The 12749-nt window shown below is 47.9% G+C and overlaps 1 protein-coding gene across 12 annotated transcripts in view; it reads left to right on the top strand.

The window, feature by feature from the left end:
- The first annotated feature begins 10836 nt into the window (after nucleotides 1–10836).
- MARK2 (microtubule affinity regulating kinase 2) overlaps nucleotides 10837–12749 on the top strand; it is a 662301-nt gene continuing 660388 nt past the window's right edge. For 11 of the 12 annotated variants that reach the window (XM_085625990.1, XM_085625993.1, XM_085625992.1 and 8 more), the window contains exon 1: nucleotides 11051–11506. In XM_085625990.1, coding sequence (XP_085482116.1) covers nucleotides 11450–11506 — 57 coding nt within the window. In that variant the 5' untranslated portion in view covers nucleotides 11051–11449. Of the gene's footprint in view, nucleotides 11507–12749 lie in introns of all 12 variants that reach the window. The other variant, XM_085625997.1, reaches the window with a different exon arrangement.

Here is a 12749-nt window from a genome sequence, read left to right on the forward strand (position 1 = left end):
GTCGTCTGTGGCGGCAATGAGGGCTGTCTCGGTGCTGTGGTTGCTGCGGAATCCTGATTGGGACGGGTCTAGGATGTTGTTGACTTCGAGGTGTCGGGTGAGCTGGGTGTTTACTATCTTCTCGATGACTTTAGCTGGGAATGGAAGCAAGGAGATGGGGCTGAAGTTCTTGAGGTCTCTTGGGTCCGCCTTGGGTTTCTTCAGTAGGGCGTTGATCTCTGCATGCTTCCAGATCTCAGGGAAGGTGGCGGTCTCGAAGGACAGGTTGATGATTCTGTGCAGGTGGGGAGCGGTGGATTTGCTGGCTTTATTGAAGAACTATGTCTTGTTTGGGCTCTTGGAGAGGCCTCTCCCAGCCCTCCTTTACAAGACAAAGGGGTCCCCTCACAGGATGACCAAGCAGAAGTTCAAAGGTTGAGAAACCTACTCCCTTCTGTGGCACTTCTCTGTAAGCGAAAAGCAGGCATGGTAACAGGACATCCCATCTCCTTTTGAGTTTTTCAGGGAGTCCCATGATCATGCCTTTCAATGTCTTGTTGAATCTCTCAACAAGGCCATTGGCTTGTGGATGGTAGGGTGTAGTAAACTTGTACTGCACTCCACACTCCTTCCACCTCCTTAGGAAACCCTACCCTGGTGAAGACACCCAGGAGGGCCTTGGCTACTGCAGGAGCTGTAGTAGTCCTAAGTGGAATTGCTTCAGGGTACCTAGTAGCATGGTCCACTACTACTAGAATGAATGTGTTCCCTTATGCTGTGGGAGGTTCAAGTGGACCAGCAATGTCCACGCCTACCCTTTCAAAGGGCACCCCCACCACTAGTAGTGGAATTGGGGGGGTCATTGGGTGGCCACCTGTCTTGCCACTGGCTTGACAGGTAACACAGGAACTGACAAACTCCTTCACCTTTTGGTGCATCTGGGGCCAGTAAAAGTGACTAACTAGCCTTTCCCAAGTTTTGGTTCACCCCAGATGTCCAGCTAGGGGGATGTCATGAGCCAAAGTTAGGAGGAACTCGCTGTACTTCTGTGGCACTACCACCCTCCTGGTGGTTCCAGGAGTGGGGTCTCTTGCCTCAGCATACAGTAATCCCTCTTCCCAATAAGCTCTGTGGGTACCACTGCCATCTCCCTGTGCTTCTGAAACAGCTTGCTGCCTCAGGCTTTAAAGAGTGGGACAGTATTGCTGACCCTGGCACAGCTGTTCCCTAGAGCGTCCCCCTGGGCCCAAGAGTTCAACCTGGTAAGGGTCAAGCTCCATGGGCTCAGTTCCCTTAGGGGTATCCATGTCCTCTCCCTGTGGAGAGGGGTCTTGAGTTGTCTGCTGTACAGAAGCTGGTTACCCAGTCTTCTTACCTTTTCTCTTGGTTGGTTGGGCCATTGTTTCAGGATCCAAACCTACTTTTTCACCCTTCCTCTTGCTCTGTGCTCTGGTTTAAACACGCACCAATTCAGGGATACCCAGCATGGCTGCATGGGCTTTTAGCTCAACCTCTAGGCTGAGGTTTCGAGATCATTTCCCAGCAGACATGCAGCTGGTAGCTTTGGAGAGAGCACTACCTGTTTCAGGACAGTAACCCCCTCCCAGCCTAATGTCACCATGGCCATGGGATGACTAGTGGTGACACTGTCAGCATTGGTGACTGGGTAAGTTTTCCCAATCAAATATTGCACAGGGGAAACCAGTGTGTCTCTCACCATAGTGACACTGGCACCTGTATCCCACAGAGCTTCTACCCTAGTTCCATTCACCCAGGGGTATTACAAATATTTCTTTAAGTTGGGTGGCCACACAGCTACAGTGGCAAACTCCACTTCCCCCATTGAAACTAGACTTGCTTCAGTGTGCCCCCAGATTTGCTCAGGGCACACTTCTGATCCCATCTGTAGACTTGCTGCCCCAGGAGTAGCTGTACTGGGTGCCTTAGGGGCCTTGTTGTGGGGACAAGATTTATCTACAGTTAGGTGTCCCGACTTCTTACAGTTGTTACACCAGGCCTTTAAGGGATCAAAGTTACTCCCCCTATAGGGTTGAGGCACATAGGGAGTAGTTTGGGACCCACCCCCCTGAACAGGTTTTTGGGGCCCTTTAGAAGACTCAGACTTCTTATCTTGGGGATTCTCACCACCTTTCCCCTGGGGAGGTTTTGTGACCACCTTCTTCTGGTCACCCCCAGTGGCTGTCCTTGTCACCCTAGTCTTGACCCAGTGGCCTGCCTTCTTTCCCAATTCTTGGGGAGAAATTAGACCTAGGTCTACCAAATGCTGATGCACCTTTTCATTTGTGCAATTACTTAATATATGTTCCTTCATGATCAAATTGTAAAGTCCAGTAAAATCATGCACACCATGTCCAGCTAACCAACCATCCAGTGTCTTTATTGAGAAGTCTACGAAGTCAATCCAGGACTGGGTCTGGGTTTTGTGAGCCCCCCTGAATCGAATTCTATACTCCTCAGTAATGAATCCAAATCCCTCAATCAGAGACTTCCTCATGAGGTCATAGGACCCTGCATCTGGCCCAGAGAGGGTCAGAAGCCTGTCTCTGCAGTTACCAGAGAACATTTCCCACAGGAGTGCCCCCCGGAGAGGTTTCTTTACTCTTCTTCTTTCACAAGCCCTCTCAAAGGCTGTGAACCATTTGGTGATGTCATCACCTTCCTCAAATTTAGGGACAATCCCTTTGGGGATTTTAGGATCAGAAGTTTCCTCCCTATCCTTATTTTTATTATTGCTGCCACCATTGATGGGTGCTAAATCCATCTCTCTCCTTTCTTTCTTTAGAGCCAGGAGCCTGGACTCTAGATCCAACCTTTTGGCCAGCTTTGATAAAAAGCTGTCCTCTTCACTGGTGGGTCCCCCAGTGAACTCTCTGGTACCTGGGTCACCTGTGTGATCTCTAGGTTCCCAGATGCTGATTCTTGGATTCAAGGGTATGGGGGCCCTTTCCTCCCTAGGGATTACTGTAGGGGGGTCATTATCCTCCTCCTCCTTTCTGTCCTCATCTGACTGGTCATCACCATGTTCAGGTGGGTGGTCCTTAGCATACTCAGCCAAGAACTCCTGGAGCCCTAGTTTGGTTGGATGCAGGCCCATTGGCACATTTTTAAGTTTGCATAGGGACCTCAATTCCTTGAAAGACACTTGTAAGTAAGGTGTGAGGTCGAGCTCCTTCACCAGGTCCTGCATGGTATTATTTTCACAAATAGCTGGGTTTCTTTGAGACATTCTAACCAGACAGTTCTAACCCTCTTCCCTTGACTATAGTGACTTTTATTTTTCTAAAATTCCAATGGGACTTAAGCAAGTCCCTGACAAGACTTTTAGTATTTTGTGGCTTCTGATTCCCTGACTATGTCATTCCCCACTTGCTTTTGTTTCAATATTTTTGGATGTGCAGTGGGTGTTGATCTCCATTGGCATTACCTATATAGATGTTCTCTCATCCCACATAAGTTGCAGCATTTCCCAATATCGCACTCTTAAGCTCTATGGCCACGCATGCCTCAGTTCCTGCAAACATCTCCTGTGCAATTCTCTTTGTCATGAGTCCATAGGGCATACTGTAGTTCTCTCCTGTTAGCCTAACTGCACATGTTCTAGGCCGCTTTTGCTTTGCACACGTTATGAAGTAACATGTTTGTTTTTGTGACACACTATTATTAGAAATAGGCTGCACATGTTTTGCTATTCAGCTCCTCTGCTGGGATTCAGTCTGAACATTTCGTACAAGGTCAAATAACATTGGGCCCCGTTTTTTAGGTCTCGCCTGACCCAGCGCATGCGCTTGTCTGGCGAGACTTTTTGTGAGGGCTCAATAAATGCTACCATGGCCAGCCTAGAGCTACCGCGCGCTTAGGAGCAGAGGCTGGCAAACCTCGTCATGCTCATTAAGCGCCCGCAATCACTTTCACTTTCGCCCGCGATCACTTTCGCGGCGCCCCTTTGATGTTCTTGTTCAAAGAACATCAAACATTAAAGAACATGTTGTGTTAATGCTTTGCTGCGCCCGTTTGACTTACAATGTGTTTTCTTTTTCCACAAACTCGATGTTTGTGTTCCTTTATTTTGAGATGCTTTTAGTGTTACTGTTTTGTGACTTAAAGAACATTAAGGAAATGTTACTGTGAAACTGGACAACGTTCACAGTGTTTATTTCTGATCGCAGAAAGTGCTTCATGTCCGTTGCACCATTCAGGGAGTCCTTTCGTTGGCGCTTTCATGAGGACATGATGAGGAAGCTGGAAACTTTTGCCACATTCTCTTTGAAAGCACAGCATGTTGGCGACTGGTTAATCGATTAGACCGATATAGCGCTTTAGATCTCAAAGCGCTATGGTGGGTGCAGCAGTTACAACTCATGAAACATGGGGTGCAACTCACAAGGAGGGGGCAGGTTTGAGTGCACATTGGCTGCAATCAAACTCTTAAGATGATGGACTGTGTGTATCCATTATCAGCACTCAGTCTTCGCTAAGTGATCTTGTTTGTTTTGTTGTTGTGTTAATGCTTTGCTGCGCCCGTTTGACTTACAACGTGCTTTCTCTTTCCACAAACTCGATGTTTGTGTTCCTTTTTTTTTAGATGCTTTTAGTATTACTGTCACACACACAACCACACACACAACCACAACCACACGCACAACCACACAACCACACACACACAACCACAACCACACACACACAACCACACACACACAACCACACACATACACACAACCTCACACACACACACAACCATACCCACAACCACACACACACAACAACACACACAACCACACACACAACACACACAACCACACACACACACACAACTACACACACACAACCACACACACAACCACACACACAACCACACACAACCACAACCATACATACAACCACACACACACACAACCAGAACCACACACACACACACAACCACACACACACAACCACACATACAACCACACAGAACCACACACACAACCACACACAACACACACAACCACACACACAACCACACACAACCACACACACATGACCACACACACACAACCACACAAACCACACACACAACCACAAACACACACACAACCACACACACAACCATACACACACCCACACATACAACCACACACACAACCACACACACACACCACACACACAACCACAACCACACACACAACCACACAACAACCACACACACACAACCACACACACAACCACACACACACAACCACACACACATACACACACAACCACACACACAACCACACCCAACCACACATCCACACACACACCCACAACCACACCCACAACCGCACCCACACACAACCACACACACAACCACACACACAAGCACACACACAACCACAATCATACACACAACCACACACACAACCACACACACACAACCACACACACAACCACACACACAACACACACACAACCACACACACACAACCACACACACACCACACCCAACCACACAAACACCCACAACTGCACCCGCACCCACAACTGCACCCACACCCACAACCACACCCACACCAACACACACAAAACCACAGACACACACAACCACACACACACAACCACACACAACCACACACACAACCACACCAAGCATTGGCATAGCCAACAGGTCTCGCCTTTCGGACCTTATAAGTGTTTAGCCACGCAACAGTTGATGTGGTTGCACCAAGGATATTGTGCTGCATAACTAAATACTTAGAAGGTCCCAAAAGCGAGACCTATTGGCTATGCCAATGCTTGTTCTCTGTAGTCGTACACTAACACTTAGACATAATAGAGAGACCCAGCTGCTGTTTTTGAGCATGCAAAAGACACACAATTGATGGACGGAATGCAGAACAAATCAGAACATTCACCCCCAGTCAAGAGATCTGGGTTAAAGCCATCATTCTTTTGCTCACCATGCCACCCCAGTTTAGACAGCCCGAACTGCCAAGCCAGGTCCTCCCTGGACCGGAAACTAGCATCCTAGGACCGGTTTCGGGTTTTCACCCCTCTTCAGCCAGGATAGCTTGATTCCAGTGGCACAGTGAGCCCAGGACCCACGTCTGGGCATACCTGGTGCACTTAGGGCAAGAAAGCAAAAGACACACAATTGATGGACGGAATGCAGAACAAATCAAAACATTCACCCCCAGTCAAGAGATCTGGGTTAAAGCCATCATTCTTTTGCTCACCATGCCACCCCAATTTAGACCTGGCCATATGGAAATCAGTCTTGACCCTGTGCCTCATGGGAACAGTCCAGCCTGAACTGCCAAGCCAGGTCCTCCCTGGACCGGAAACAAGCTTCCTAGGACCGGTTTCGGGGTTTCACCCCTCTTCAGCCAGGATAGCTTGATTCCAGTGGCACAGTGAGCCCAGGACCCACGTCTGGGCATACCTGGTGCACGGCATTTCTTATCATATAAGTTGAGACTTGCAGTTTTGAAATTAGAGACAACAATTTCTAGCAGCGGAAAGGTCCCTGGACAAGCGTGCCAGTTCTGCGCAATCTAAGATGCAGCACAGCTATTAGCAAATGCCAGGTATGGGGCTGGGTATCCCTCCCAAAGTTCACCTATATATCATTGTGCTTAGGTAGCGAGGCTAGGCTAAGGCAGATATACCAGGAACCATGATAGGGCTATTCATTGTATACAGTTTATTGGTAATGATAATTACACTAGTAAGTTCTGTATGTTTTCTAGTTGCAGCACAGTTGCTTCATAATAGAGCACAATTGTTTCAATGAAGATTGTAAACTGTTCTCATGCTTCATTTCTGTTTATTATGAATATGCATGAGTGAGAGAATGAAAGGTGATGACCTATTACTGCGGTTCCCCTGGGGGACTAGAGTTTTCTGGGGTGCCAACTTACCTGTTATTCTTGGAAGGTTAGGAGGGCAGATAAGGCACTATGTCAATCAGGATTTGAACCCATAGGTACTGATGTGGTTTGGTGACTCAGTCCCTGCATACTGACATTCTGTGATCCCAGGCATAGTTCTGTTCCCAAACATAATCCCTGCAACAGTTTTAATTGAGGCCAAACTGTGAACATTGCTTGCAGAAAACGAGCTGACCTGCTAATGTAAAAACTCTTGGTTAGAACCTATGGTAAAATGTAGTGGTGGGTGCTTTCTGCTCCCTATGCAATTTTTATCTGATAATTAGAGGACCATATGTTGTATTTTCCCAATCCAAGCACCCTACTATGTAGTTCTATTCTTCCCCTTACTTTTTCACAGTATCTGTACAGGAAAAGTTACATTTCAGAATGGGATGCAAAGGGATTATACACATGTACCATTACCTCTCCTTGTGCAGCAATTGGTGTTACCTTATAGCCTGCGAGTTCTGGATTGTCTTTGCTATTATTGTATGCAAACAGGAAAGTCTGTTTTCGGCATGAGTCTGATATCAAAAATGTATTTTCTTCTAAAGTCTTGAATACACTTTGTATCGGCAGCATCTTTCTTAAAAACTTATTTTAAAACTACCTCCATGAGGTGCTTAATATTTCTGTTGTATTTTAGTTTTTTCTTCGATTTCAAACCTAACTGTAAACAGGATTTTGTTATTGGTATATTACCTTCTTGCTGTTTTTTGCCTTTATCTTCGTGGTTAGCATGTGCTCCTACTCTGGCACATCTGACTACCGCTGCGCAGCAGCAGCCATCTCTTATTTTACACCAGCTCCTTAGAGGTGAGCATTATTTCTAGGGGTGGCGTGGGCTGTGTGTGCCCCCTGGCTGTGCACCAGCCAGTGTGCCTGGGGGCTCACTTCTCTTGTAACTGTGATCCTGTCTTGTCTCATCGTGTGTGTTCTGTGCCTCGGTGAACCCTCTGGGTGTGCACCATCCGATGTGCCCAGGGGCTCACTTTGTGATCCGTATAGTAGGCACAGCATACTAGTGTGACCCCCTGGCCATGCACCCACATGTACGCATGGGGGCTCAATTTGCTTTTATCTGGGTCCTGTGTCTCGGTGTGCTCCCCAGCCGTGCACCTATTGGTGTGCTCGGGAGCTCACTACGAGTGGAGATAAGTTGACTGCGTGTGTGTGGCCCTGCGCCCTCTGGTGCACCCAGGGGCTTACAAATCGTCCAGTCTCGTCTTTCCTGGTCCAGTTCGGTCTGTGTTCATCCTGCCTGCAGTCGGACCGAAAGTAGTCCCTGGGTCTTTGAGTCGTGTGCCCCTGGGCCGTGCACCAGCTGGTGCACCCGGGGGCTCACAAATCGTCTTTTTCCGTTTGCTTCTGTCACGTACGGTGTCCGCGAAAGTGATTTGTCTGGCTTGTGCCCCTGGCCGAGCACCAAACATTATGCCCGGGGACTAATTTTTTCCAAAGAGTCTTTTCAAAATTCTCAATGTACGCTTTCCTGAGGAAGATGTGAGTGTCCTTTTACCAAGTATGTTCTCTATGCGCCCAGGGACTCATGAAGTTAGCCAGGTTGGTTGGTGCTCCCCACCAACCTCCCCTTAAAAGTACCTAAATAGTAAACCCTATCCTGGTGGGTGATAGGCGTTCTGAGCTTCGGGGTTTGGTGGGGGTGTCCTTTCTGTTCAGCACAGCTATGTGCAAGATCTCTCCAATTATGAGGAGGGCTTCTCCTGGCACCTCAGGCTTCTGGGCATCAGCTCGGGCCTGGTCAAGCCAGGAATCTGCAGCCCATCCCTTCACCAAGAGAGCCTGAGGTATCCTCTGCGTTGCAGGCTGTCCTTCCTTTACTCCCCCCTGGTTCGATACAGTTTAGCAATGGACAAGCCATGGAGTGAAGGCTGTGTCCCCAGGTTGTCACTCTGGAGTTTCCTCCAGTGCCCTTTACCCTGTCACCCCCAGCTATATAGCCTGGCCCTGGACAAACCAAGACGTAGGCCCAGCAACCAGTGCTTTCTGCCTCTGACAGAATCACAAAGCGCAGACTCCTCTGTACACATTTTAACTGAAGCTGCAGCAGCAAAGAAAGACAAGGAGTCCTCCTGTGTTGTCTGTGATCTGGGGGAGAGGATGTGGTCTCACAGCTAGACTGACGACTTTGGAGCTGGGAAACCAAGGTTCGAGCCTCGGGGTCGACTCCATATCCTGTGATTCTGGCAAATCACTTGGGGCCAGATGTACGACCTGTTTTTGCATGCTGTTTGCGCATGCAAAAACGCTACAGGGCCATGTACAAACGCTATTTAGCAAGTCGCAATTCATTTGCGACTCGCTAAATAGATTTCGCGACTCACAATTAGGAAGGGGCGTTTCAAGGGCGTCCCTTCCTAATTGTGGCTCTGAGCCCTAAGTATGACTGTTTTGCGACCACAACTGCAGTCGCAAAAGTCGCAATTTACCACCTACTTCTATTAGGTGGTAATGCAGTTGCAAATGGAATGGGGTCCCTAGGGGACCCCTTCCCCTTTGCAAATGCATGCAAAAATGTTTTTTAAGAGCAGGCAGTGGTCCCAGGGACCACTGCCTGCCCTTAAAAAATGAAACAAAAATGTTTCGTTGTTTTTTTAATGCATCCTGTTTTCCTTTAAGAAAAAGGGGCTGCATTTAAAAAAAGAAAAGCTGCTTTATTTAAAAGCAGTTCCAGACATGGTTGCCTGCTGAGCCCAGCAGGCCACCATCCCTGGGAGGGGCAGCCATTCTCAATGAGGTTGCAAAATGCGAATGCCTCATGAATATTGATGAGCCTCGCATTTTGCGACCTCATTGGTAATCGCTAACAGTGTCTCTGGCACTGTTGTACATTTGGAATTGCGACTCGCAAATTGCAACTCGCTATTTTTCGCAATTTGCGAGTCGCAATTCCAAATCGTCAGACATTTGGCCCTTAATCTCCCATGCCTACCCACATTTTTTTTTTTTTAAATGAATGTGTCATTGTGTAATGTAACTGGTGCTCATGTAAAAGCGCTCCAATACCTTCAGGTCAAGTTTGTGCTATATAAATCAGCAATTAAAATTGTTTAAAAAATACAGTTGGCTGACCCAATTGGTTGATGGGCTTCTGGGAAGCGTAGTTTGTGCTATACTGTGTTTTTAGGTCTCGCCTGCCCAGCGCATGCGCTGGTCTGGCGAGACTTATTGAGAGGGCTCCAAAAAGTGCTACCAGGCCAGCCTAGAGTACAGTGCATGTGCGCGGGCGCGCGCTCCACTTTTACCGCGATTACTTTCACTTTCGCGGCCGCACGGCCGCTTTGATGCTTGATCGCGATCACGATCACTTTTGCGCTGTGCATAGCCAATAGGTCTCGCTTTTGGGACCTTATAAGTGTTTAGTTATGCAACTGTTGCATGGCTAAACACTTAGGTCCCAAAGGCGAGACCTATTGGCTATGCCAATGCTTGTTATTGGCTGCTGTAGGTTTTGCAGTAAAGATAGAGAAGCATAATCTGAGCCTCCGTTCCTGATATAGAATTCTGGTCTCAGATGTAGGCTCTACTAAGCCCGTGGAATTTGGAGATAGTAAGAACCACCGATGCAAAGTAGTGTGAAGGAAGAGCTTTATTGTAGGAGAACAGGCAGGTGCAACTTCTCGCTAGCTCCACTCTCAGCAACTGCTTCACTACCCCAACATTCTGGAACCAGTGGCATCCAGTCTCCTAGAAACCGGTGACTAGGTTACCACAGAGATCTATATTTTTTATGAATCCCCCGTACCGGACAAGCAAACCAAACATGGATCTGTAAGTAGCAAGCGCGCTGGACAGTCGCTTTTGGGGACAGGTTTTTTGCAGCCGTCGCTGAGCTTAGGCTTTTAAAAATAATATTTCCGGTTTTAAAATATATGCAAATATATTTAGCCGGAAGTATGTCGTAAACCCGCCCACTCTGGAAGCACTAGGTCCTTCTTCCATGTCTATGCAATTCAACCGGTTCTCGGAAGGAACTATGTTTAGTTATGTCTTGACGTAGCCACGTTTTTTTCTTTTCTCAAGTTGTGCCGTAAATTGCCGAAATCTGTGTCCCTATTTAAGTGGGACCCGAACTTAACCGGAAAGAATCGAAAAGACTCTATAACCGACATTTGCCGGAAATAGCCGAAGTGGGCCGAGGTCTCGAAAGTTGCCGAAGTGTGTGTGGGGGCGGGCGGCCATGTTGGGGAGGCTGGGAGGTGGCCGTGGTACTAACAGGAGCGACAGCAACGGGGGTCACAGCTGCATAGTAGTTCCGGGTGTATACACCTCTTTCGTGCTGTGACGGTCGAAGGGGAGACTGACACCTGTCAGACGTGGAGGGCAAGCACAGGAAGTGGTGTGTGCTCGGGCTGCAGGGCAGTGCACGAGCCTGGTCGCGCGCCGGAGGTGGAGGGCGGAGCGCGCGGACACCTGTGGGAGCGGCGCGCAGAGGCCAGTGACGGCCGCGGTGAGAGGGAGGCGGCACCGCCATGAGGGACTAAATCAGGGCCCGTATTGCAACCCCTACACCGGAGACCCGCTCAGGGTCCACCGCAAACATGACGTCTGCTAGGACTCCGCTGGCCACCGTGAGCGAGAAGGATACCCCCGAGCAGGTGAGCTGGGAGCGAGATTGACTTCCGGGCAGGAAGGGTGCACCTTCCGACCTGCCCCCCTTCCCCTTGTGCTCTCTGCTTCTTTCTGTACCTCAGTCCCGAGGAACCGTATGGTTGTTAGTCCCCCTTCAAACCCCGGGCCTCGACCAGTCCTGTATCATAATGTAAATCTATTATGTTGACGTAGGTTATGGATTTTATTGTCCACTTCACCCACCATTCTGTTTGGTTTTACTTCGCTGCTTACATCCTCCTTTGGTAACCACCATTTACACTCTATTTTAAATGCGAAACCTCTTTAAATATATTTTTGTCGTCAACAAACATCCATGTATTTTCCTTTTACGAACGATCTCGTGTTTCTTTCTCATCAGTCACCCCTAGTGGTGTACCTACCTGCCTCTTCACTTGACAGTGGTGTCACTATAAGCGGATTTTGGAATGGCTTGCACTGGATCACAGTTAAACAGATGGGGCACCTTCAAAGGGCAATTGTAAGGAGTGTTTAAGCGTATTTATAAATGCACGTGTTCTCAAAATGTTAAAAGCTGACTATTTATGTCTCTTTATATCTTTGTACATATAAAGATGTTGTAATCTTGTTGTAATGTATTCTAGAACATGGGGATGTCATGTAGAGTGTTGGTGAAAAGAAGGTTCAGACTTGAGCTGGGGTTCGTGATGAACGGAGTCTGTTGATGCCTTCTGTTACATATACAGGAATAAATATCAGAACAACTTCACTCGGTGTATTACGATCTTATTTTCAACACTGGCGACGAGCGACTTTCAAACTTGATTGGGGACAAGTGAGTGGAGGCATCAATTCCCCTGAGGACTTACATAAACCCACGACTGGCGATTTCGGCCTTCAAGAGACTTTGACTTCGAGGAAACATTTAAAGACATTTTAAGACTTCGGAGAGTGCTACTTTCAACTTATTGCGTTTTTCAAGATAAACCTGGACTTACGAACATATGACGGTGAACTTACATTTTCCGTTGTAAGTATTGCCATTTTTGAAAGCACTGGGACATTCTGTGGCTCGCGACTGTGTGCTCAAGTTCATTCGCGAGCGCTGGGGCTCATCGTTCGTCACGCCATTCTTCTTTGCTTCTACGCTTCCACAGTCATCGCGCAAGGACACGCATCACGCATTACGTTTTACGTGTCAGCGTGTCAGCCATTTTTTTTTCTGTCTTTATTGATACGGAAGTGAGTTGAAGTTGACATTGAGGGCGA

This window comes from Triturus cristatus, chromosome 9 (assembly GCF_964204655.1).
Source record: "Triturus cristatus chromosome 9, aTriCri1.1, whole genome shotgun sequence".
Lineage (NCBI taxonomy): Eukaryota > Metazoa > Chordata > Amphibia > Caudata > Salamandridae > Triturus > Triturus cristatus.